The following is a 22,462-nucleotide window of genomic DNA, read 5'->3' as shown; positions in this document are numbered from 1 at the left end:
ATAAAACTCTTTGCCTCAAGTGTGGCCCCAAATGAACTTTAAACAATCTTATGTCAGCACAAAACCTCAAGTGAATGAATCTGTTACTACTTTTTTTTTACCATTCTTTATGGAAATAGCAAGCTGTTCCCTTTGCTGAGGCCCAACCAGTCTCCCACCAGTCCATTCCACAGTGACTGTCTATGGGATCTTATAGCAGCCCCTCTGGCATTTGCCAGAACTCACAGATTGCCAGTCTGGGCCTGCCTGGAGGGCCCTGGAAACCCAGAGGTTGCATTGTTGATCTATATTGCACCCCTTGTTTTCTGGCAACATGTGCCATGGCAAGATCCAAAGGCACTGGCATGGAAATGTTTACATGGAATCTTAAAAAAATGATTACATTTTTTAGGGGCCACTTAAAAGACACCATAGTGACCCATTTACTGTGAGGGAGGGAGTCTATCAGAAAGAATATAGTAGCAATAACAGTATGGTTCCTCCCCGCAGAATGTCAAAGGAACTGTTATGCCTTTTATTCATCCTTCCATTCATTATTAAGCCACAATCACTTGAAAGGATAGGTAAAATGTACCATTTGCTAGGGCTTCGCAAAACTTCAGGGCAGTGCAACAAAGCATTGGATGGGGGCCCAAGCCTGTGTTTTCCTCCACCTAAAGGAAAATAAGGGGAGATCTGTGGTGAACACTTTTTTTATTTAGTTTCTGGACCGGCCTGGATTTGTACTCCCAAATTTTGCTGCTCCCCCCCATCCTTGACTCATCACAGGGCTATACATAATATCATAAGTGTAATTTACTTTCTTCTATCAGTTTACAACCAATTACAGGGGTGTAACTACAGAGGAAGCAGACCCTGTGGATGCAGGAGGCCAGGAGGTATATGAAACCCATCCGACCCTAATTCATATACAATTTTAAAAGATATTAGTAAAACAGGTCAACCTCTAGACATTTTGGGGGCCTGAAAAATAATTTGCTGTGGGGCCAAGTAATGTCTAGTTACCCCACCGGCCAATGGGGAAATTAAAAAAAAAATAGTCAAATCTAAAAACTATAACAATAAGAGGAAAATGTGTGTTAGACTGTTACTTCATTACAAACGACCACTGCATTCCGTTTTTTCATGTGCCATTGAGCACTTGATGCACTTCTGGGTTTTGGATGCAATTTTGCGTCTGGCGTCATCACATTTGATGCAAAATTTGAATATTGAAAAAGGCCTCGGGCAAATATTCTCTGCCCAATGTAATGTTCTTGTGTGTTCCTGATCTGTTGTTGACCCTGCTTGTCCTTGACCTAGTCTAGTTTGCTGCCTCTCCTGACCCTTGCCTTGTTTTGACTATTCTCTTGGATCCTGTTCTCTACTGAGATATTGGTGTGTTTGACCCCAATCTCCTGGATTTGTACAGCCTAGTATGAGTTTGGAATACCCTGCATTACACTTTTCTTTATTGGCAGCGGAGCAACCGCATAGTGTGTTTAAATGATGAAAAAATTATTCTAGTTTTGCATATTTTAACATTTACGACTGTTTTTAAGCCACAATCTCCACCTTAGTAGATTGCTGCTGTGGCAGCTCAGCGCTCTCCAATCAGAACTGTTTTTACAGAAAGATTCTAAAAACCTTAGCAAGCATATTTTTGTATTCTGAGGGCTATTTTGGCTATGTGCGTGAGACTTCCACTAAACAAATTTAAAGGCTTTTTTGACACAAACGAGGTTAATGAGTCTGCCATCTCATCAGACTGCAGATCGGCGTGAAAAACTAGCTCAGCCTTTGCTATGGGAGACATTAGCCGATAAACAGCTGCACATTATGCTAAATGTACCAACTTTCCAGCTGCACCTTGCCACACACAACAAGAAAACAATCTCTTACATCAAGTTGCATCAGCTTTTCAGTTCAGTCTGAGCAAACAAATGCGTGCCATTATAAACACAAGGATGCAAAAACAATTTCTACTATCCTCAAGCTCTGCAGCTGATGAGCTCCGTGAGGTCACCGTGTCGTGTATGTCGTTTAGCTCAACAACTTGTTTTGCAGCCAAATTGCTAATTGTTTTTTTTTTTTCGTTTTTTTTTTTTGTTACAAATATATTTGTTTTCCATTACTCCTACGGATATTCTCATTTATGGAGGGAGGAAACATTTGCTACGAAATGAATGTACACCCTTGCAAGTGAAACTGCACATTAATGAACCCTCTAGCATACTGTGGATTCTGTGTTGGGGTTTTTTTTTTTGTCTTATACTGAGATAACAGCCATATTTGTGATTTAAAGCAATAATAGGATATATAAGACACAATTTTAGAGCTTCTGCACAATTACACATGTTGGATTGAAGTTAATTATTTCTGTGCAAAGTCTGATGATGATTTGTGAATGAAATGGGGAAGCAACTTGGGTTCATATGAGATTGCTTGAAAGAGATTGCACACTTGTCTCCTAGCTTGCTGAGGATTCTGGGAGCAATATTCCATAAAAAAAAGTTGCACAGTTTCTCATCAGAACTCGGGGGCATAGTTTTCACACCCAGTTCCAAACATCAAACCTTACACGTCACCCCCAAAGAGCATTGATCTTATGCAGCCCCTGATATTCATGCAAATTTCTCATCAAATAGTACCACTTGCAGTGACCGCCACAGCTTCTGGTATCCGGAAACCTGTTATCCAGAAAGCTCCTTATTACGGGAAGGCCATCTCTCATAGACTCCTTTTTATCCAAATAATCAAGATTTGTATAAACTATTTCCTTTTTTTCTGTAATAAAACAGTACTTTGTACCTGACCCAAACTAAAATATAATTAATCCTTATTGGAGGCAAAACCAGCCTGTTAGATTTATTTAAATGATTTTCTAGTGGCCTGAAGGTATGATGATCAAAATTATGGAAAGATCCATTTTCTGGAAAGCCCCAGGCCCTGAGTATTCTGGATAACAGATCCCAAACCTGTATATGTGGATATGAATGCTGTGGTTTTGTTAAATAAAAACTGTGTTTTCTGCTAACCAGAGCCTCCTGTAGGCTGCCAGTCCAAATAGGGGCTATTAATAGCCAATTAAAGCCCATATTTGGCACCCCCAGGAACTTTGTGCATGCTTATGTTGTTCTCCAACCTTTTTTACGTTTGAATGTGGCTCACGGGTAAAAAAAGTTTGGGAACCCCTGGTTTGAATGGTATAAATCCCAGCGGCTGGGAATTTAGTGGACTAAAACTACATTAAAACAATGCTGAAGGGACACAAGGCAAAGTAGATAGTCAGGACTCTGCCCCTTTCCATTATCTGAGAGATGCAGTTCAGCAGTAATGAGTATAGAGAGCAGCTGGATAGTGATGGGTGAAACTGACCCATTTCAATTCACCAAAAAATTGTGAAAATTTGCGCAACACATTTTTTCCACCCATTAGAGTCTATGGGCGTCATTTTTGCAGCGAAGCTTGGCTAAAAAAATGTTCTCATCACTACAGCTGACTAATATATATATATATTTGCCACAACCACTTACAAAAGAGTGTAAGTCAGGCAAGCTGGGTCAAACTGAAAGCAGTACATGTATGAGATCCGTTATCCGGAAACCCATTATCCAGATAGTTCCGAATTAGGAATGGATGTCTCCCATTGATTCCATTATAATAAATTAAACCTTATCATTAAGTTTCTGTATATACAACAGCTGCTTCTACCATTCTATCTCTCGTACACAAATTTCATTCATTCCAGGTAAAAAAGTAACCCGGCCTATTGATAAAGCTTCCACTGCTGCAAAAAACCCTTATTTCACAGAATGTTTGTTCCTTTAATTCTTTGCAAAGAATACTCTATTATAAGGAATGTTAATTCCGACCAGTAAGTGAGAAAAATCAATATAACTATACAGAGCTTCTCTTGTGAAATCAAATTGATATGCGCATAAGAATAATTCAATAATATAATGATGATTTTCTGAAATAAACTTGCAAGTTTAATTCAGTTTATCTCAATATTAAAATTGCAAGTGTGCATGTATAGGCTCTTGAGTAAATTGGCACTAGAGCTTTATTATATGAAAGGAAAGCACTTGGTATAATGCTGAAACGCTGGGAGTATTCACCCATACATACACAGCCATGTATTCTGCACAGTTGCAATGCTGACTATTGTGTCATTGGATAACAAACTGATTCCAGTATAACAGGCCTGTGAAAGAGAAGCAGGGATTATGGGAACACTGTACGCTATAGTAGAAATTCTGCACTATAACATTCAATTATTTGACTTGTTTGATAAATTATTCACAGGTGCAAGTTAAGGCTTTTGTATTTGTTCCTTTTGTCTTTTTTAAATGTTTTCTTTTCAATTGGACAACAATGCTGTCAAATAACGAATAGGGCATAAGGTTCAGTGTTAAACCATGGCGTTTAAAATAGAAGTTAGAAAATAATAGCAGGGTTATGTTTCTTAATGGCCTCAAATACCTTTATGGGGAATAATTTCTGTGGCCATAGTATTACTGGCCATAGACAAAAGGCTGGTATTTTACAGACTAGGCTGGTGGCAATCCTATTACATATACTAAACCCTACTTGTAATATGTTAGTTATTTTGTCATATAACACACTTGTCAATATTACTTGTCAATATTACTCTGTAATCAAATTTCACAGAGGAAGTATAGGTCTGTTTAGATGCTCAGAGCTAGTGATGATCATATGAAACCAGAAAAACAAAGTCAAATTTAAACAGGGCTAGCAGAATACCTACTTTTGCATCATTTAGACTGTTAGCTCTAGGATTCTAAGGTGGGGGGAGGCACACAGCTATCAGTCAGCAACTTTTGTGTGGAGCAACACTTATGTGGAAGGTATATGTCCCTATTAAGAAGAATAATGATGCACATATATGTCTGTTAAGACCCCCTTCCCCCCCAGAAACTGGAAATAGAATGGAGACACAGTCTCTCTAAGTCGTTGTACCTGATTCACCCATTATAATTATTTCATGTAGATCTGTCCTCAGTTACATTTATTATATTCATGTTGCAAGGTGTTCTCTGTTAATCTACCTGATCCCCATCATTTATTTAAAGGGTTTTATTGCAGCTTAACTTCTTTTTACCTGTATCTCACTTGGCAAGATTTACGAATTCAAGGATTCATCTAATGATCTGTTGTACCAGTCTTCTTATAAAATGAGCAAAAGTAACATTTAAAGTAACAACTGGATGAGGGGGTTTTAAAAAAATATATATATTTTCTGTGGGGCCCACAAGACCCTCAAAGGGTCACACCCCTTGGATAGAAAAACAGATATGCCTACATCACCAGTCCAGGATCACCAGAACAAAACATTGTTCTATTACGTGGTCACCAAAGTATTTTTTCTTTCATTTTGGCCCTGAAATTTATCATATTTTTGTATGTTTGTTGTTTCCTTTCCTTGCAAAGATCACAGGAGGGAACTGGTGCAGCGAGCCATTCTTCTTACAGCGCCTGCAGTGGGCTCCTGCGTCGCACTTACTCATAAGGCACCGAATGATAAAGTGGAGGAAGATTTGCTACTTTCTGCATCATAAAAAACAGACACTGATCAGTTACTGTACAAACTTTCTCTGTCACCTTGTAAAGGCCACAATTCCCTTCTTTTCTGCCACTAGAGTAGGGTTTAATCTCTGTTTTATAAACTTAACACTGCTGTCTTGCCTTTTTATCAATGTATGTAATTTATTTTCAGCAGGTTCAAACTCCCTTGTATCTTAGTTATGCACCGACATTCTTTATTTATATTAGTCTTCATTTATAGACTGCTGACATACTGCATTCTGCAGTGCTTTACAGAGATTATACATCATACCCAGAATGCAGGCTATGAGATGTGAATCAAGTTCTATTAAAGCTAAATTATTTCCCATGTCTACGTTAAAGGAGTGGTTCACCTTCAAATTAACTTTTAGGGGCAGATTTACTAAAGGGCGAAGTGACTAACGTTAGAGAAAATTCGCCATTGTGACGTCATTTCGTTACTTAGCCAATTCACAAACAGGCACCGCCGTAATTTCGCTAGCGAAGGAGATCGACTCTAGCTGCAATTCACTCCCTTACGCCTGGCGAAGTTGCTCTCTGGCGAATGGACGTAACTACGCAAATTCACTAATATGTGGATTTTACTGAACGTTACCTCTTGCGCCAGACTAACCTTCGCCACCTCAGACCAGGCAAAGTGCAATAGAGTAGATAGGACTTCCTCAAAAAATAGTTCAAAATTTTTCTAAGTCACAAAAACTCTGGCGACTTTTCATTTTTCAGGGTGATTGTAATTTTTTTTCTGGGGTACCTGGCTTCCCTCCTACATTCCTAACATATGGCACATAAGGTTTCCCGGGCTTGTGTAGTGTAATGTATTTGCTGCAACATATACGTCCATTCAACTTTAACTTCCCGCCGTATGCAAATTAGGCAACGATCGCACAACTTTGCTTTGTTTGGCGCAGTAAGTCTAGCGCTACCTCACCAGCGCTCGGTGCCCTGGACGCAACTTCGGATTTTAGTGAATTAGCGTTGTCCTGGAATCTACACCTGGCGAAGTGTTGTAATGTGAGCGAAGCGGACTCTAGCACAAATTAGGTGCTTAGTGAATCTGCCCCTTAGTATGTTTAGAATGGCGACTTCTAAGCAACTTTTCAGTTAAAATTCATTAATATTATTTTTATAGTTTTTTAATTATTTGCCTTCTTCCGATTCTTTCCAGCTTTCAAATCAGGTCACTGACCCCATTGAAAAAAACAAATGCTCTGTAAGGCTACAAATGTATTGTTATTAGTGTTGGGCGAATTAGTCCCGTTTCACTTCGACAAAAAAAATTGCGAATTTCCAGCGAAATTCACAAAATGTCGGAAAATTCTCAAAATATTGAAGAGAGCTGCTGAATAAAAAGCTAAATAACTCCAAAACTACGAATAATAAAAAATTATAACCAAATTTCAAATTATAGCAGAATAGCACTCTCTACAGCATACTAAGGGGCACATTTACTAAGTCGAAGTGAATTTTCAAATTAAAAAACTTCAAATTTCGAAGTAATTTTTTGGATACTTCGACCATCGAATAGGCCAAATTCGACTTCGACTTTGATTCGAATTGGAAAAACTTTGAACATTCAACTATTCGAAAATCAAAGTACTGTCTCTTTAAAAACGTTAAAACTTCACCACCTTAAACCTGCCGAATTGCTATGTTAGCCTATGGGGACCTCCTAGAACCTATAGCCAACATTTGGCTAAGTTTTTAGAAGTCAAAGTTTTTTTTTTGAAAATCGTTCGATCGATCAAATCGTTCAAACGATTTTACTTTGACCGAATATGGCCATATTCGATCAAAAAAAGCTTCAACTTCGAATATTAAAGTACTGCAATTCGATGGTCGATTTTCGAAGTTTTTTCACTTCGAAATTCGACCCTTGGTAAATGTGCCCCTTAAAGTTAACTCAATGGTGAACAACCACTGCTGTGGCCCAGCTGTCGAGGAACAATGCATCCCATGACCTCAGTCATAGATAGGCAGAGGGTCACAGCCTGGATATCCTTGATGTGATTTCTTAAGAAATTTATAACACAATGAAATTATATATATACTTTTACCAAGGCCTTTTTTCTTGTTCTGAATTTCGAGGCCCTGGGCAAAAGCTATTGAGTTCAACAATAGTTCAGAAAGGAAACAATGAAAGCTCCATATGCAGTATGGATTGGGCCAATCTTGCGGATAGGAACGTTAATTTGGCTAGGCAGACCAAAAAGGGGTTAATGTCCAGTTAGTGATAGGAGCGTGGGTTACATGTGACTCAACACTTCAGGCTAGGGCCTTCGCCAAGTGGTGCAATAGAACTACACTTTCAGGCTACTGTGCAGTAAAATTAGGAATAATAATGGACGCCAGGAGGAGGAGCTTCTTATTGTGAAACAAAAGATGGGTAGTTCATTTGTTCAAGACAAATGTCCTCAGGTTTACTTACAGTCAATGGAAGAGGAATAGGCAGATGTAACATCATATGCTAGAACAGGTGGCTGACACAGCTGAGGAATGTCACTCCCATCAGGCATTGTAGTCAAGAAGTATTAGGAATCCCCAACAGATATAGCTTGCAGTGGTCTGGATCCCACCCAGCAGAGTGGTCAGGGAGAAGGAGTCTAAGCCTGACACCCTATCCACTGTGGTCCCTTCACTAAAAGCAATCTAGGAGCCTTGGGAAGCTACTCCCTGCTACAGATCCTCGATGGAGCACAAAGCTGCTCTTGCTATCTGAGCTCTCAGGTATAGGATCCGTTACCTGGAAACTCTCAGAATTATGGAAAGGTCATCTCCCATAGACTCCATTTTATCCAAACAATCCAATTTTTTAAAAGTCATTCGCTTTTTTTCTGTAATAATAAAACAGTTCCTTGTACTTAATCCAAACTAAGATAGAAGCAAAACCAGCCAATTGGGTGTATTTACTGGTTACATGATTTTCTAGTAGACTTAGGGAATGAAGATCCAAATTACGGAAAGATCCGTACTTTTTTAGAATTACAGTGAAAATGGAAATAGTTTAAAAAAAAATCTTCTGGATTATTTCGATAAAATTGACATCCTTCCTATAATTCCGGATATGGACCCCACCCCATACCTGACGTATATATGCACTGCACTTAATATGTATCTCTGTAAGCATTCCCTTACAAGACAAAGCATTCTTATTCCTTAGATATGTTCATTCTTATGCTAAATATATATCTGAGTGCGCCTATAAACATATCCTTATTACTTACCAGGGTCACTTGTTAATTTCTGAAAGGAAGTGCTAACAAGCAGGCCCTGCAAAATGTTCCTTATCGGTATGAATGTTTGAGCTTATCGAATAAGTACATCAATATTTCATTTGGTGAAATTTGCTCATTTATATGCAAAATGTAATTACGGCGAGGTTCGGCAAAAGCAAGAAGAAATCTGAACACGTCAGATGCAGGTTGCAGGTTTTCGTTATTCCGAATATTATAGATATTGTCAGAAAACGTTTCAGGAGCCCTCTGATCTGTTTAATTTAATCTTCAAACGTTATCAAAACAACCATTGCTGATTTGTACCAGTAGTATAACATACGTGTGACTTGGGGCTCACATTCCTAACTACAGAGTAATATCTTGCAGTGTCTTCCAGCTGTCTTCTTACTGGTATTTTGCATTTAACATAAAACATGTTAAAGTGGAGATTGGCCACTAAAATCCGAAGTTGCGTCCAGAGCAGTGAACGCTGGTGAAGTTGCACTATGATTACTGCACCAAGCCAAGCGAAGTTGCGCTAGCTTTGCCTAATTTGCATAGGGCGGGAAGTTAAAGTTCAATGGATGTATATGTTGCAGCAAATACATTACACTACACAAGCCAGGGAAACCTTAATAAAATAAAGTTGTTATATTGCCCTACAAATGAGCCCAGTGTATAGTTTATGTGCCATATGTTAGGAAATGTAGGGAGGAAGCGGGTTACCCCCCCAAAAAATTACGCTCTTTTGCAGCCTATCACCTTGAAAAAGGAAAAGACGCTAGCGTTTTTTGGTACTTAGAAAAATTTTCAACTACTTTTTGAGGAAGTCCTATCTACTCTGTTGCACGAGGTGGCGAAGGCAAGTCTGACGAAAGATGAAACGTTCAGTAAAATCCGCATCTTAGTGAATTTGCCTAGTTATGTCCATTCGCCAGAGCGCAAATTCGTCAGGTGTTAGGGAGCAAAGTACCACTCGAGTATATCTCCTTCGCTAGCAAGTTTTCGCCCGTGTTAATCACTTCGCCCTTTAGTAAATTTGCCCCAAAGGGAGAGTTTTCCCCTTGAAAGGTTCAGTTTTGTCCTGAGTCATATATCTGGCTTATAAAGAGGCTGAAATCGCTTGCTATAATATTTGAAAACAAACATGGGGAAATTAATTGATCACTGCTTTGTGCTTCGAGGACCATTTAGATGGACCAGAGTGTTGAGTTGATCAGTCCCTCATGGTTGAAAATACTGGGGCACATTTATGTCAAAAATTCTAATTTACCAAGAACACACTGTAATTTCACCAGGCCCAGGCTGTCAAGCTAGCATTATAAATAAACAGCCACTATAGAATTTCCTTATCTATATCATATTCTCCATTCTGATACCACATACGTCATTGCTTTGTGGTGTAAATTTATCAGGGTATTTTCCCATACAATAATGTATAATAATAATAATGTTGCCATAGAAATATATATATAGTTTTTTGAGTGAGGGTAACACTGGGGTTTATTTACTAAAAATGGGCAAATTTGCATTTGGGCTATATTTAGGGTTGCTACCTTTCTTGTAGCATAATACTGGCTATTGTGTCAAGATAAGATGATTAGAGGCAGAAAAGTGAGCATGTGGGGAAAATGCCCGGGATAGAAGTAGACCTGTGTTTAGAAGGGTTAAGTGACAGCAGAGAGGGTTAGGGAAGCGATTTATAGGGAATGACAAATATATTGGCAGCTACATTGTCACTAAATCTGTAATACCTGATAATTTACCGACTAGGCTGGTAACCGAATAGGGTACTAGTGATGGGCGAATTTATTCGGCAGGTGCGAATTCGCGGCGAATTTGTGCGATTCGCCGCCAGCAAATAAATTCGCAAAATGCCCGCGAAAATTCGCGGCAAAAATTCGCCGACATCAAAAATTGTTTTTCCGAAAAAACGGACGCCGGTGTCAAAAACGGGCACCGGCGTAAAAAAAAAACGGGCACCGGCGTAAAAAACGGGTGCCGCCGTCAAAAACGAGACTCTGTCGCTGTTTCGCGAATTTTGCGCGAAATTCACTAATTTTTTGGCGAAGCGAAACGGCACAAATTCGCCCATCACTATAGGGGAAAGCACTTCCAAATTGAATTTGAAGGAAACATAAGAACATTAATAGAATAATCTTCCCTGTTATAGGAGATTTTGAGGCTGATAAAAATAAAAATATATCCATTCAAAAAGAGTATTTTCCTTTTACATAGAGAAAGCCCCCCCAGGCGCTGTTAGTTATTCACTGAATTCTAATGGGAGCATATAGTGCCCCATGAGCCCAACAGCTTTTGCAAATCTTCCCCCACATTTGGGAACTGATATAAACATGATAGTTGCAAGGGACAAACACTGACAGAGCTAAGCTGATAGCCCTGGGCAGAACAGGATCCCTCAATGGGAGGCTTCTGATTGAAGAGACCCCCTGCTTATGAACTTAACCCCAGAACCTTCCTCTTTGCAGCAGTCTCTGATCGCGGCTGGAGGTAACAGACAAAAAGGGACTTAAAAGCTTCAAAAATGGTTCATTTATAAATAGTAGTGTAAACTACATACATGCTCAGGGGGCTGCTTTTTTGCATATTGAAATATGACATGCTTTTAGTTTTCAAAGAACGTATTAATTTCTAGTTCTGACTTTGATTGTTGGATTGATACATTGAGAGCGGTGGGCCAATTTCAATAGGATTCAACTATAGCAGTTACAGAAGATTTTTCTCGGCTACTAAAGTTATTCTATTGTTAGAGCAACTGTGCGCCTTCTTGAATGCACTTTTGCCTAAAGAAAGGAAATGAATATACATATAGGGCACTTAGCATAGAAATCATGTTGCATTCGGCCATTGTGAGCAGACAAACGCTGCGTGCTTAAGTTTGCTAAGTACTTAAAGAGCCCTAAAGGCAGCCGTTTGATTTGGCTGAACATCTGGGTATATCCGAGACTGGTGTACTCAGAATTCATGATTATGACTTTTTCCTGATAAAGGTGAACAAGGAACCCTGCTTCTGACGCCTTCGTTAACAATTTGCCTTCACTAATTGTAAACAACTTTGAGTACATTTGACAGCCATAATGTGAAAATCCCAGAAGCTCAGCACACTCATAAAAGTTCACTGGGATGGAAATAAGACTTCAATTGCACAGTGATCACTTCTAGAATGCATTATCTTGCTTTGGAGAATGACAGCCATTTCACTTGACAACGCCTGATCTAGATTACAGGCAAAGAGGAAGGCAATCACACACATTTAAAGCGTGTGCGTGTAGCTCTCTAGCATGCAGATTCTGTTAGTATATCAGCAACATGTGTATAGAATATAAAACACTGCTCGGTACAACAGAGATAAAAATGCCATGAGCTCCAAAGAAAGAAGAGTGAATGCAGGGGAGCAGAAGAAGGCTCTTGCTCGTCATCATCAGATGAACAGAATAAATATTATCTTTAAAAAAAATGTATGTTTGGATTTTGAGTATTTTTGCATACATAATGAGCAAAAAAATGGTTTCTCATTGGCCTATCCTTCCTTTCCGTGCCATGCCCTCGCCTATGTTCCACAGTGTTTACATGTCATTGGCTAGAGACCCGTAAAGGCCATGTCATCGGGTATGTCACCCAGACATAAGAAGCTGTTAATAAAAGCCCTGATCAAACTATAGATGAAACCCAAATTCTTTTTTTAGCTGCCAATCATATATCGCCTGTCCTGCCTCTATGCCTCAGACTTAGAGGTGGGACAGGCAATTACTTTCACTTTCCATTCAGCACAGCACTCCTTGTATTCCCCTATTTCACTTCCTATAATTGTGGGCCTGGGCATCAGGTCCCCCATTCTGGAACATAAATAAGATTTTGGTATGATGCAATGGCCTTAATAACAGTGTTCACAAAATGGCAGCTGCCTTCTCACTGTGATTATGAATTCCAAGACAGAAGGAAAAAAAGATTTTCATAATTAATATATATTGTAGGTGAAGTTTATTTTGCTTTACCAACACAATAGACAAGGGTGACAGGTCTACTTGCCCATACAAAGTGTACGACTGTAAAATAAAGGGCTGTGGCTGGTTAAAGCTTTATTTCACCATAAATTTAAAGCTGTATGTAACTATAAATCCGTTTGATCACTCTCATTGCTAGATGTACAGCAAACCTTACTGGGGTCCAGACAGTAGAATATTGATAACTGCATAATATTTATTTGGTGATGACAAGGCAAATCTCATTTAGTATTGAATGTGCAACAGCACATGTAAACTTGTGTTCTTTTTTTTTTATCATAAATGAACCATATGGACGGCACTTCTGGACAAGGCTTTATTGGCAGGTTGCTGTACAATGCCTAACGTGTTTTGGGAATGGATCCCTTAATCAAAGACTCTTCTTTTTTTAGCTACAGTAGAGTAATAGGGAACATCAGAAAAATAACATGTACAGCAACGTGTGTGTCATTTACTAGTGAAGGCGCAATTTGTGCCTGTTTTAAGTTTTGGCCATTCCCAGATTTTTATTTGGGAGCCCCTAGGCCAGAGGGTCAACCCCCCCCCCGCATGTTCTCCTTCAGGCAAAATTAGAATGTGACTGGGCAGCTTGCTACCCTAAGCCTGGGCCTTTGTGGCCTTGCTACACATCTGGGCCTGGTTTTGGCACTCCCTCCATTTTATAGAAAAATGACATCACTTCTTATGTCTGATCAGAAACAGCGATATCATACAATTTACTCTATGCAAGTTAGTTTTGTGTGTAAGCAAACACATAAAGGTAAACATGGGGGTATCACCTCTTAAATTCAGGTGTTAATTCCAGAGCTTTGCTGGGCAACCCGTCAAAGCAGGTCAACTGCCTATTCAGAAACAAGGACTATAGCTCTACCCCAGCTACCATTGCCTATCATGTTTCCAAAGATTCTGCTCCCAGATGGCAGGCTGACAATCTAGCCACTGCTCGTCATTGCATAGGCTTCTATACATATTAAACTTACCATTGGACAACACAAGAAATCCTAACACACTTTCGTTGTTAAGTCCAGAGGAGGCAAATTTATGTCTAGCAGCAGCACTTAACCTTAACTTGATGAAGGGACACCTACTGTAGTTGATGCCTAACTATGGGTCACTGCTTTATTGATTTTTTCCTACCTTCCATCAGCTCTCTGCACATCTGTGCAGCTCTGCCTGAAGATCTTTATCTCTTGCTTGCGTTTCAATTCCACACCTAGAACATTGCATCTGTGTCATGGCATTGCTAGGTACAGTATCATTCCGGAATTCGGAACACAAAGTTCATTATTGTATAGTGCTGCATTAGGGAACCAACATGGCTTTCGTCCTGAGCATATTAAATAACAAGCTAAATAAAAATAAAAACACCAACTTATCAATCTAAAAAAAAATAAACAATATAAAAACTGTCGAGCTCAACAACAGCTTTATTCTTGCACACAGTAACAATTATGGTTGATTTATTTTTCTATTACTACTATAAATAGCAGATCATATATTATTAATAATATATGATGGTTGCTGAAAACACATACACCAGTACATATTTATGTATTTATCTGTAATCTAAAACAAAAGCCCCAATTACAGTCCAAGCAATTAATTGAATCTCATAATATTCTAAAATTAAAGACATGGTGTAAAAAAAAAAAAGCATTTAGTCTGCAGAGAAGACAGCCTTGAGTTTATGGTAGACATTGCAATTTTTTGAGCTCTGCATTTATAGAACTGACCTTTTCTTTCAGGATGATAAAGAGAAAAGGACTTCAGGGTCATTTTGAGCCTGATAAGATCTTGAACCATGCAGAGGGCATGTGACTGATGCCCCTTACAGTATGGGACCTTCCATCAAATGACGGCTGTAGAACTGATTCTCCTACTGGGGTGATAATTCTGGGTCATCTCAAGTCACAAGATTTTATTGATCATAGAGCCCAGACTCTAGCAGTGTCTCTTAACAGTTATATCTAATCAGCAAACCCTTTTGAAAAAGTGGCGTGAGTAGCCAAAGAACACTGAAAGATTGCAGAATATATCTTTATCCAATAATCACTTTTGTATTCAGAATTGGACAGACACAAAATATAAAACATGGCATATCTGCATTTATATGAGTGCTAGCATTGGCTAATTTAATAAAGTTTGTATTCCCTTTCTATTTTTTACAAATTGCATTTTTCCCGCATTTGTTAAATTGTTTTGTTAATTTTGCGAACATTTTTCAGATGTATTAAGTGTAAAAACGTAGTTGAGGTCCCATAGAAGTCAATGGTAACTGACCTTTTTTAGCCAATCAAGCTTTTAGAGGTTTTCAGATATTTTTTTCGCTAGTAATGTAATTGTCTGAGAGTTTTAGAGATATTCACTTTTTTTTGTTCAGCAGTTTTTCCATTGTTAATTTTTATATTTGGTTCATTTAATAACTTTCATGGCATTTGGGATTTTACATTTGTGATTTTACAGAAATTGAGTTTAATTGTGGTTTTTTGAGTGACACTGTCACTGTATAGACTTGTTGTGATTGCTGTGATTACTAATGTACATTGTTAACCAGGAGCCAGCTCTGGATATCAAACATAAAACCCATGACTGTACCATACTGGAAGACAATCTTTCACCCTATCAGAGACAGCACTGTAGTCATTTGCTTCTATATCAAGGCAAGCAGTCTGTATCTGTATTGACTGTGCTGGGTCATCATCATCATTTATTTATATAGGCCGACAAGTAACGCAGTGCTTTATTACCTAGATATCAAGCTACATCAGACAGAGCAATAGGTGTGACTCTGACGTTTGAGAAGAAGGAAAACAATTAGGAAAGCTTTATAAAGAATTGTTCAATAACTTGGTTGCATAGTCCATTAAATAATGCAATTGCTCAGACGCTATAATCAGAAAGCCATCAGAATTTGTTAATAAAGTAATATAACTGTTGCTCTTTACTATGCAGTACTGTGAATGAACAGTATCCCTGTATTATGTACACAAGTCATTCTGCAAAGTCAATTTCAAATTGCCTAATTACTGTAATTCATTTATGTTTTGGCAGCTAAAAAAGCCATTCAGCAAGAAGAAGAAAACAAGCCAACCCTGGTAAAGAAGAAAGTAAAGGAGCTGAGAGTTCTTGACAGTAAAACTGCTCAAAATCTGTGTATGTATGCATCTTATTTCTTTACTGTGCCATGCATAGACTATAAACAAAGGGCTTAAGCACATTTTATATTTGTGCTGCAGGTATGGGACCTGTTATCCAGAATGCTTGGGACCTGGGGTGTTCTGGATAATTGACCTTTCCATAATTTGGATCTTCATACCTTAAAGTCTACTAGAAAATGATGTAAACAGTAAATAAACCAAATAGGCTGGTTTTGCTTCCAATAAAAATTAATTGTATATTAGTTAAGATCAAGTACTAGGTAACATTTTATTATTACAGAGAAAAATATATACATTTTTTTAAATTTGGATTATTTAGATAAAATAGAGTCTATGGGAGATGGCCATCCTGTTATTCTGAGCTTTTTGGATAACGGATCCCAAACCTGTATTTCCATTTGATTATTCTTTTCTTTAAATAAAAATTCATTTTAAATTGCCTGGGACTACAATGTTCAAAACAGTAGCAAAAGTGTCATTACATCCCACTGCTTACAGACACCTTATTTGTATCCCTTAGCACCATTCCAATTTAATCTGTATTTTTAAGATGTTGACTTATGAAATAACTGCTAAAACAAGACAAAGGGGTACACCCCGAAATGTTGCATCCGCAAATAAACGAGCAAGGGTTTCCCTGCTAGAAATATCCTGTTGTGCCTGTGATTTTCTACTTCTCTGGCTTATGAAATATGAAATCAAACTTTGTGATTAAGAATACCTGGACAAATAACAGCTAACAACCCCTAGCATTAGGAAATATTGCCCGCTAAATGGAAATTATACACTTGAAATTTATTTTGCATTGAACTGTTGCTCAACTCCCTGTTTCCCTGAATTGGTTGATACTTTCATATAAAATCCTTTATCTGTGTAGTATAAGAAAACACTGAAAGAGCTTTTATAATTGATACCATTTCCTTATTTTACAGCAATCTTCTTGGGATCTTATCGAATGTCTTATGAGGAGATAAAGAACATGATTTTAGAAGTAGATGAAGAGAAGCTGTCAGAATCTTTAATTCAAGTAGGTTTTCACTTAGTACCTCTATCTGCCCAAGTATAAATATTGCTATGTAATTTAAACTCCATGGAGATAGAATTGTGCAGGTTGCGAAGCACAGCTGAGTGTAAACATATAACCTAATATAGATATAATATTCATAAAGGAAATTTAAACAAGTCTCAGGCCTAATAAATATGATGCAGTCTGATACATATTGTATGACAGTTTCTTAGAATGAATACAGGTATATATAATTTTCTTTGTACATCATGTCGCCAAGGTTAATCGTATTTTGCATGCTCTCCCTATAATTAGGCCACTATGTAGTCAGATTGCAGAAATACAGAGGAAGTTGTATTTTTCACCAAAAGATGAAAGGGATATTGCCAGGTTGCAGGAGTAATACAAGGCACAGGAGTGCTACAAACTGGCAGCTTTATTTTGAATGAAACACGACACACATAAGTTCTAGGCTACTAAGAAATACTTGTTTTAAAAGAAGAACTAAATGTTAGAAAGAAATCTTAGGTTCTGTTGGAAAAAGTAGATGCTAGAGCCATCTTTTCAGGTGTTTATTTCCTCTCCTGTGGGCTCATTGATGTGCATCAATGCCATGTCCTATGACTCATTTTTATAAATATTACAGTGTACATGGAAGCAGACCCAGTGTATCCAGGATGAAGGCCACATATTTTATTTACAAAGATAACGTTATTAACAGTTAAACAACAATTAATGCAACAATTAAAATATAAATAAGTTCAACCAATAACATGAATATGTTTACACTTACATGGAATAATTGCCAACCAAAATGCCATATGGCTGTTTGCCTTGCCAGGGGGCTCCTCAATTGACCCTTCACCCTTCCACAGCAGCGTTGGGTGGGCAAATAGTGGAAGTCAACCATGATGACCATATACCTGGGACCTTTGTCTGGGGATCTAAACACCCACCACTAACAGACATGTGCCAAACACTAGGGCCTAACCCACACCCCTAGCTTGTAGTACTCCTCCTTGACCCTAGCCCCAAGCACCTTGTCATACAAAGGTAAAATGGGTCTTGATACTATCCCTTTTCCTACTTTACTTATTGCTGTGACTCACCTTTCCACCAATTTTGCCATGCATCCGTAGTCTCATATTTTTTTTGCCTGCCTGATTTATCACTGTCAAGACTACTTGTAGTTATGGATTCCAACATTACTCTGACTGGGTATCAGAAAAAAAGGGGGGGCTAAATATCCTAGATTATAACCATGGGCTGGAACTATGGGTAGATAGAAGAGGCACATAAGCATATGCCTAGCAGTAGTCATGCAGTAGTAGCCTCTTTATCAATCAACCCACCACGCAGTCACAGGAGAGAACCTCCTTTTTCCATCCCTAAAATGTTCTGTGCAGTACTCTGACAAGGTCTTACTGCTGCTGTTACAAATAAAACTTAAAATACATCCATTTAATATGAATTAATACAATGCAGACTCTCGCATTTATACTGTATGAAGATACCAAAACCACAATATAACAGCGCATTCAGGAAAGCATCCACACCCAATTATTAATAAACAATACGAAAACATAAAGAAGAAAAAACTTTTCCCTGCCTTGACTCATTGTTTCTCACCCAATCACAACTACATCTAATTCTGCCAGTCTTTAAACATAAACCAGTGTAATATGTCTGCTGATCATTTGAAACCCTTGTCATGCAGCCCCTGCGTTTATAGCTCAAGGGCTTTCCTTTTCACAGCCAATATCTGCCTGCAACCGGGGAGACACAATGACATAATAAGAATAATAAGAATAAGAATCTTACAGCCCATGCTGGGAAGCAGGAGGATAGCTGAGAAGCTACAGTATGCAGAACTGCTGCTACCTGGTATCTTTTCTTTAGTTAGCAAATGTAGCTCTCTCATTGCAGTGTTTACTACAGTAATAAACCAGCCCAAAGATTTAGCTACAAACTTAAATTGCATTCAGAGTCGAGAGAGCTTAAATAGAAACAGCGGTATACAGTAAATCTGCAGCATTGCCCTAATCCATAGCAACCAATCAGCAATTAGCATTGACTGATCTGGTTCACGTAAATATGAAAAGGAAATGTCTCCTTAGTTGCTGCAGACACTGATGCAGATTTGTACTAGATGAGCCCTAGAATAAAAAACAGAATAATATACACAAGTAAACTGTGTCTAATAGATGCTCAGACTGTTTTGTTTACATTTGTGCCCCCTAACACAAACACATTATTGTATTTTCAAGTGAAAAACTTGCATTAGCCTATAAGGCAATTCACATATCTGAGCACACATAGCAATCGATTTTATATGCATTAAGCACTAGTAATGGGCAAATTCGGGGCGTTTTGCTTTGCCGAAAAATTAGCTAATTTCCTGCGAATTTTGCGAAATGGTGAAAAATGTATGAAGCGTTTAGTTTTTTTTGACGCCGGCATCCTTTTTTTGATGCCGGCGCAAATTAGCTGGCGAAAATGTGCAAGTGTCCAAAAAAAAGGATGGTGAAATTTTGCTGGCAAATTTTTGCGGCAGTTTTGCGAATTTATTCACTGATGACAAATCGCGGGAATTCACACCTGGCGAAAAAAATTCGCCCATCACTATTAAGCACCTGCTTGTTCATTGCCAACAATTTGAAGACTCTAAGTGAAACAATTGTGGCCCCATTAAATGCTTTCCCATGCTATTGCTTGGAGCCTGCACCTATTCTTATTCGCATTTAGGAATAAGAACACTGACTTTGAATCTTAAATTTGGAATCAAATCTTTAAGTCTTAAATGCAAGATTGGGTCTGGGTCTATTACATTCATGTCTTCAAGGCTTTAAAACATCTTCAGTTTATTTCCTTAGGAAGTTTGTAATGCCCATAGCAACCAATGTGCAATACATTCTGATTTGTCTACTATCAATTTGTTATATAGGCACCCGAGGCTGCCCTCTATTGCCTATATATCAATACGGCCCTGGTTTTGGGGTTATCATTTACAAAACAGTCTATCTCCACCAATTGTCTTAGTTTTGCCTGCCCTAGACCCTCCTTAACCTCAATCACATCAGATTTTGATCTTGTAGTCAACAAGGATTGGGATGAGGACTCCTTATGCTCCTCTTTCCTATCATTAATATACACTAATCCTCGTTCCTACATAAACAAAAGTGCTATTCATTATGCCCGACAACAGGCGCTACCAAGAGCAAAGAAACACGACTGCTCACAAGTTCTGCTTAGGGAAAAGTTTTTATGGGAACCTAATTTTTTCTTATCCTGCCGCATTTAAGATATTTAGCTTTTTATTATTAAATGGAAAAAGCCAGCATGTACCTCTCATCCAGGCAGTGTGATTAAATGCCTAATCTTACCATTTAATCATGCTTTTAAGAGCACAGGGGAAAAGAATGTAACAAAAAAAGAAAGCAAAAAACACAGTTTTGAAATGCAGGGATCTGCTTCTCACTCAAGTTTTTTTTAGTATCTACAGTATATAGCGTATTTGTATAAATATCTTGGGGTAGAGCATAATATACTGTATTATAGCTTGCACAATGTTACACATTTTCAGTTAGAGCTGTTATATCATATGTTTGTTGGCACCTTATAAATAACGGATACAGGTATGGGACCTGTTATCCAGAATGCTCGGGACCTGGGGTTTTCTGGATAATGGATCTTTGTGTAATTTGGATCTTCATACCTTAAGTCTACTAGAGAATCATGTAAACATTAAATAAACCCAATAGGCTGGTTTTGTTTTAAATAAGGAAGAAACTAATTTTTTTAAAATCTGGATTATTTGGATAACATGGAGTCTATGGAAGATAGCCTTTCCGTAATTTGGAGCTTTCTGGATAATGGGTTTCTGAATAATGGATCCCATACCTGTAGTAAATATAATAAATGCTGAAGCGATGCTGCAGCACTGCACATGAACTCTCCAAACCAGAATCCGTAGTTAACACCAAGATTTTCATTGTCACCCAGACAAGATATCAGATGAGAGCTACATTAATTTATTGTGAGTTATTGCATGAATGCACGATATACTATTTCAGCAACTAGAATACATGAAGGGTTTTAAGTGTAACATGCAGCCTCTCTGTATCCGGTCTCTTCCAAAATCCCAAACTGTACAATGATAACGGTTTGCAGCAAGGATTTAAGATGCACTTTCTTTATTTTCATTGTTTGAGATGAACAGTTTGTGCGGCACATATTATAGGTAGCTGGCATGAGAATCAGTCTTTTGAAGGAGCAATACAATGAAACTTTAAAGAGCAACTAAATTGTGACAATGGATTTGGCTAAAAAAAATGTGTGCCTTATGCACAGAACTACCATACAGTACAAGAACAAAGATACAGTGGTCTGACTGGAAATCAGTGTGTCTAAATCTGTCACCTCTGTTGCCTATTCTGTATTATGTTTATCCCTTTCACTGTATTGCTCTTATTAGTGACAGAAATGCCCTGAGAACCCAGTAGAGAGCAAGGCTGATTGCTCAGATAACATTATCTCTCTTAACTGGGAAGGGCACCTCCTGAACTTGTGTCATAATCTACCTCTGCTGCATCAACATTGAGGAAACTGTTATAGCGTTTAACTGGTCTTAGGGAAATAAGTCACAGAGACACAGTAGAGAATGGAGTAAGGCACAACCCACACTAGACTTATTTTGGGACACATATATATTCACTGTACTTTTACTGGGCTATGGCAAAAATATCCTCGTTGTGTATGAGAGAAGTTCTAACTTAGATCCAATCATACAGGTATGGGACCTGTTATCCAGAATGCTCGGGAACCATTTAAACATTAAATAAACCCAACAGGATTGTTTTTCCTACCAATAAGGATTCGTTGTATCCGAGTTGGGATCAAATACAGAGAAAAAGGAAACATATTTTCAAATTTTAAAATATTTAATTAAAATGGGAGACAACCTTCCCATAATTCATAGATTTCTGGATAACAGATCCTATAGCTGTATTTATATTTAGAGAAAAATGCATACAATTGAATCACTGATTTAAGGAACAGTTTACGGATGCATATCTTGATTAATCAGAGATTTAATTTATGAATTTGCAATTGTTTTTGTTGTTTCTTAAGCTTCAAATGTACCTTAACCCTTTATACAAAGCTCTTGTGAGCAGGGTCCTCTGATCTTATGTTTTCCTCTGTAACCCTTGTTTGTTAAATTATTGTAAGACACGTCATAACTGACACAATAGGCAAAAGCCTTTTGGGCAGTATTGCAACATTACTTTTTTTCATTTCACTTTGTATTGTTAATACCTTCTTTCATTGTAGTGAAAGGTGTTTTTTAACCCTATTTAGCCATTCTTACCCTAATCTCTCACATTCCTCTGTTTGATTACTCTCCAAGTCCTATCCCTCAGAAGTCATGTTCCAATACATTGCACTGATGAGATCTAACAAGACGGAACCAGGTAGCATGCAAGTTTATTGTGG

The 22,462-nt window shown here is 38.1% G+C and overlaps 1 protein-coding gene across 3 annotated transcripts in view; it reads left to right on the top strand.

Moving 5' to 3' along the window:
- Positions 1–22,462, top strand: part of diaph2.L (diaphanous related formin 2 L homeolog) — a 774,648-nt gene that overhangs the window by 328,262 nt on the left and 423,924 nt on the right. For all 3 annotated transcript variants that reach the window (XM_041572752.1, XM_041572751.1, XM_018229885.2), the window contains 2 exons: positions 15,857–15,958; positions 16,896–16,990. In XM_041572752.1, the coding sequence (XP_041428686.1) occupies positions 15,857–15,958; positions 16,896–16,990 (197 nt within the window). The remainder of the gene's footprint in view (positions 1–15,856; positions 15,959–16,895; positions 16,991–22,462) is intronic.

The sequence above is a fragment of the Xenopus laevis genome, chromosome 8L (assembly GCF_017654675.1).
Source record: "Xenopus laevis strain J_2021 chromosome 8L, Xenopus_laevis_v10.1, whole genome shotgun sequence".
Lineage (NCBI taxonomy): Eukaryota > Metazoa > Chordata > Amphibia > Anura > Pipidae > Xenopus > Xenopus laevis.
This window is presented reverse-complemented; position numbering and strand designations above follow the sequence as displayed.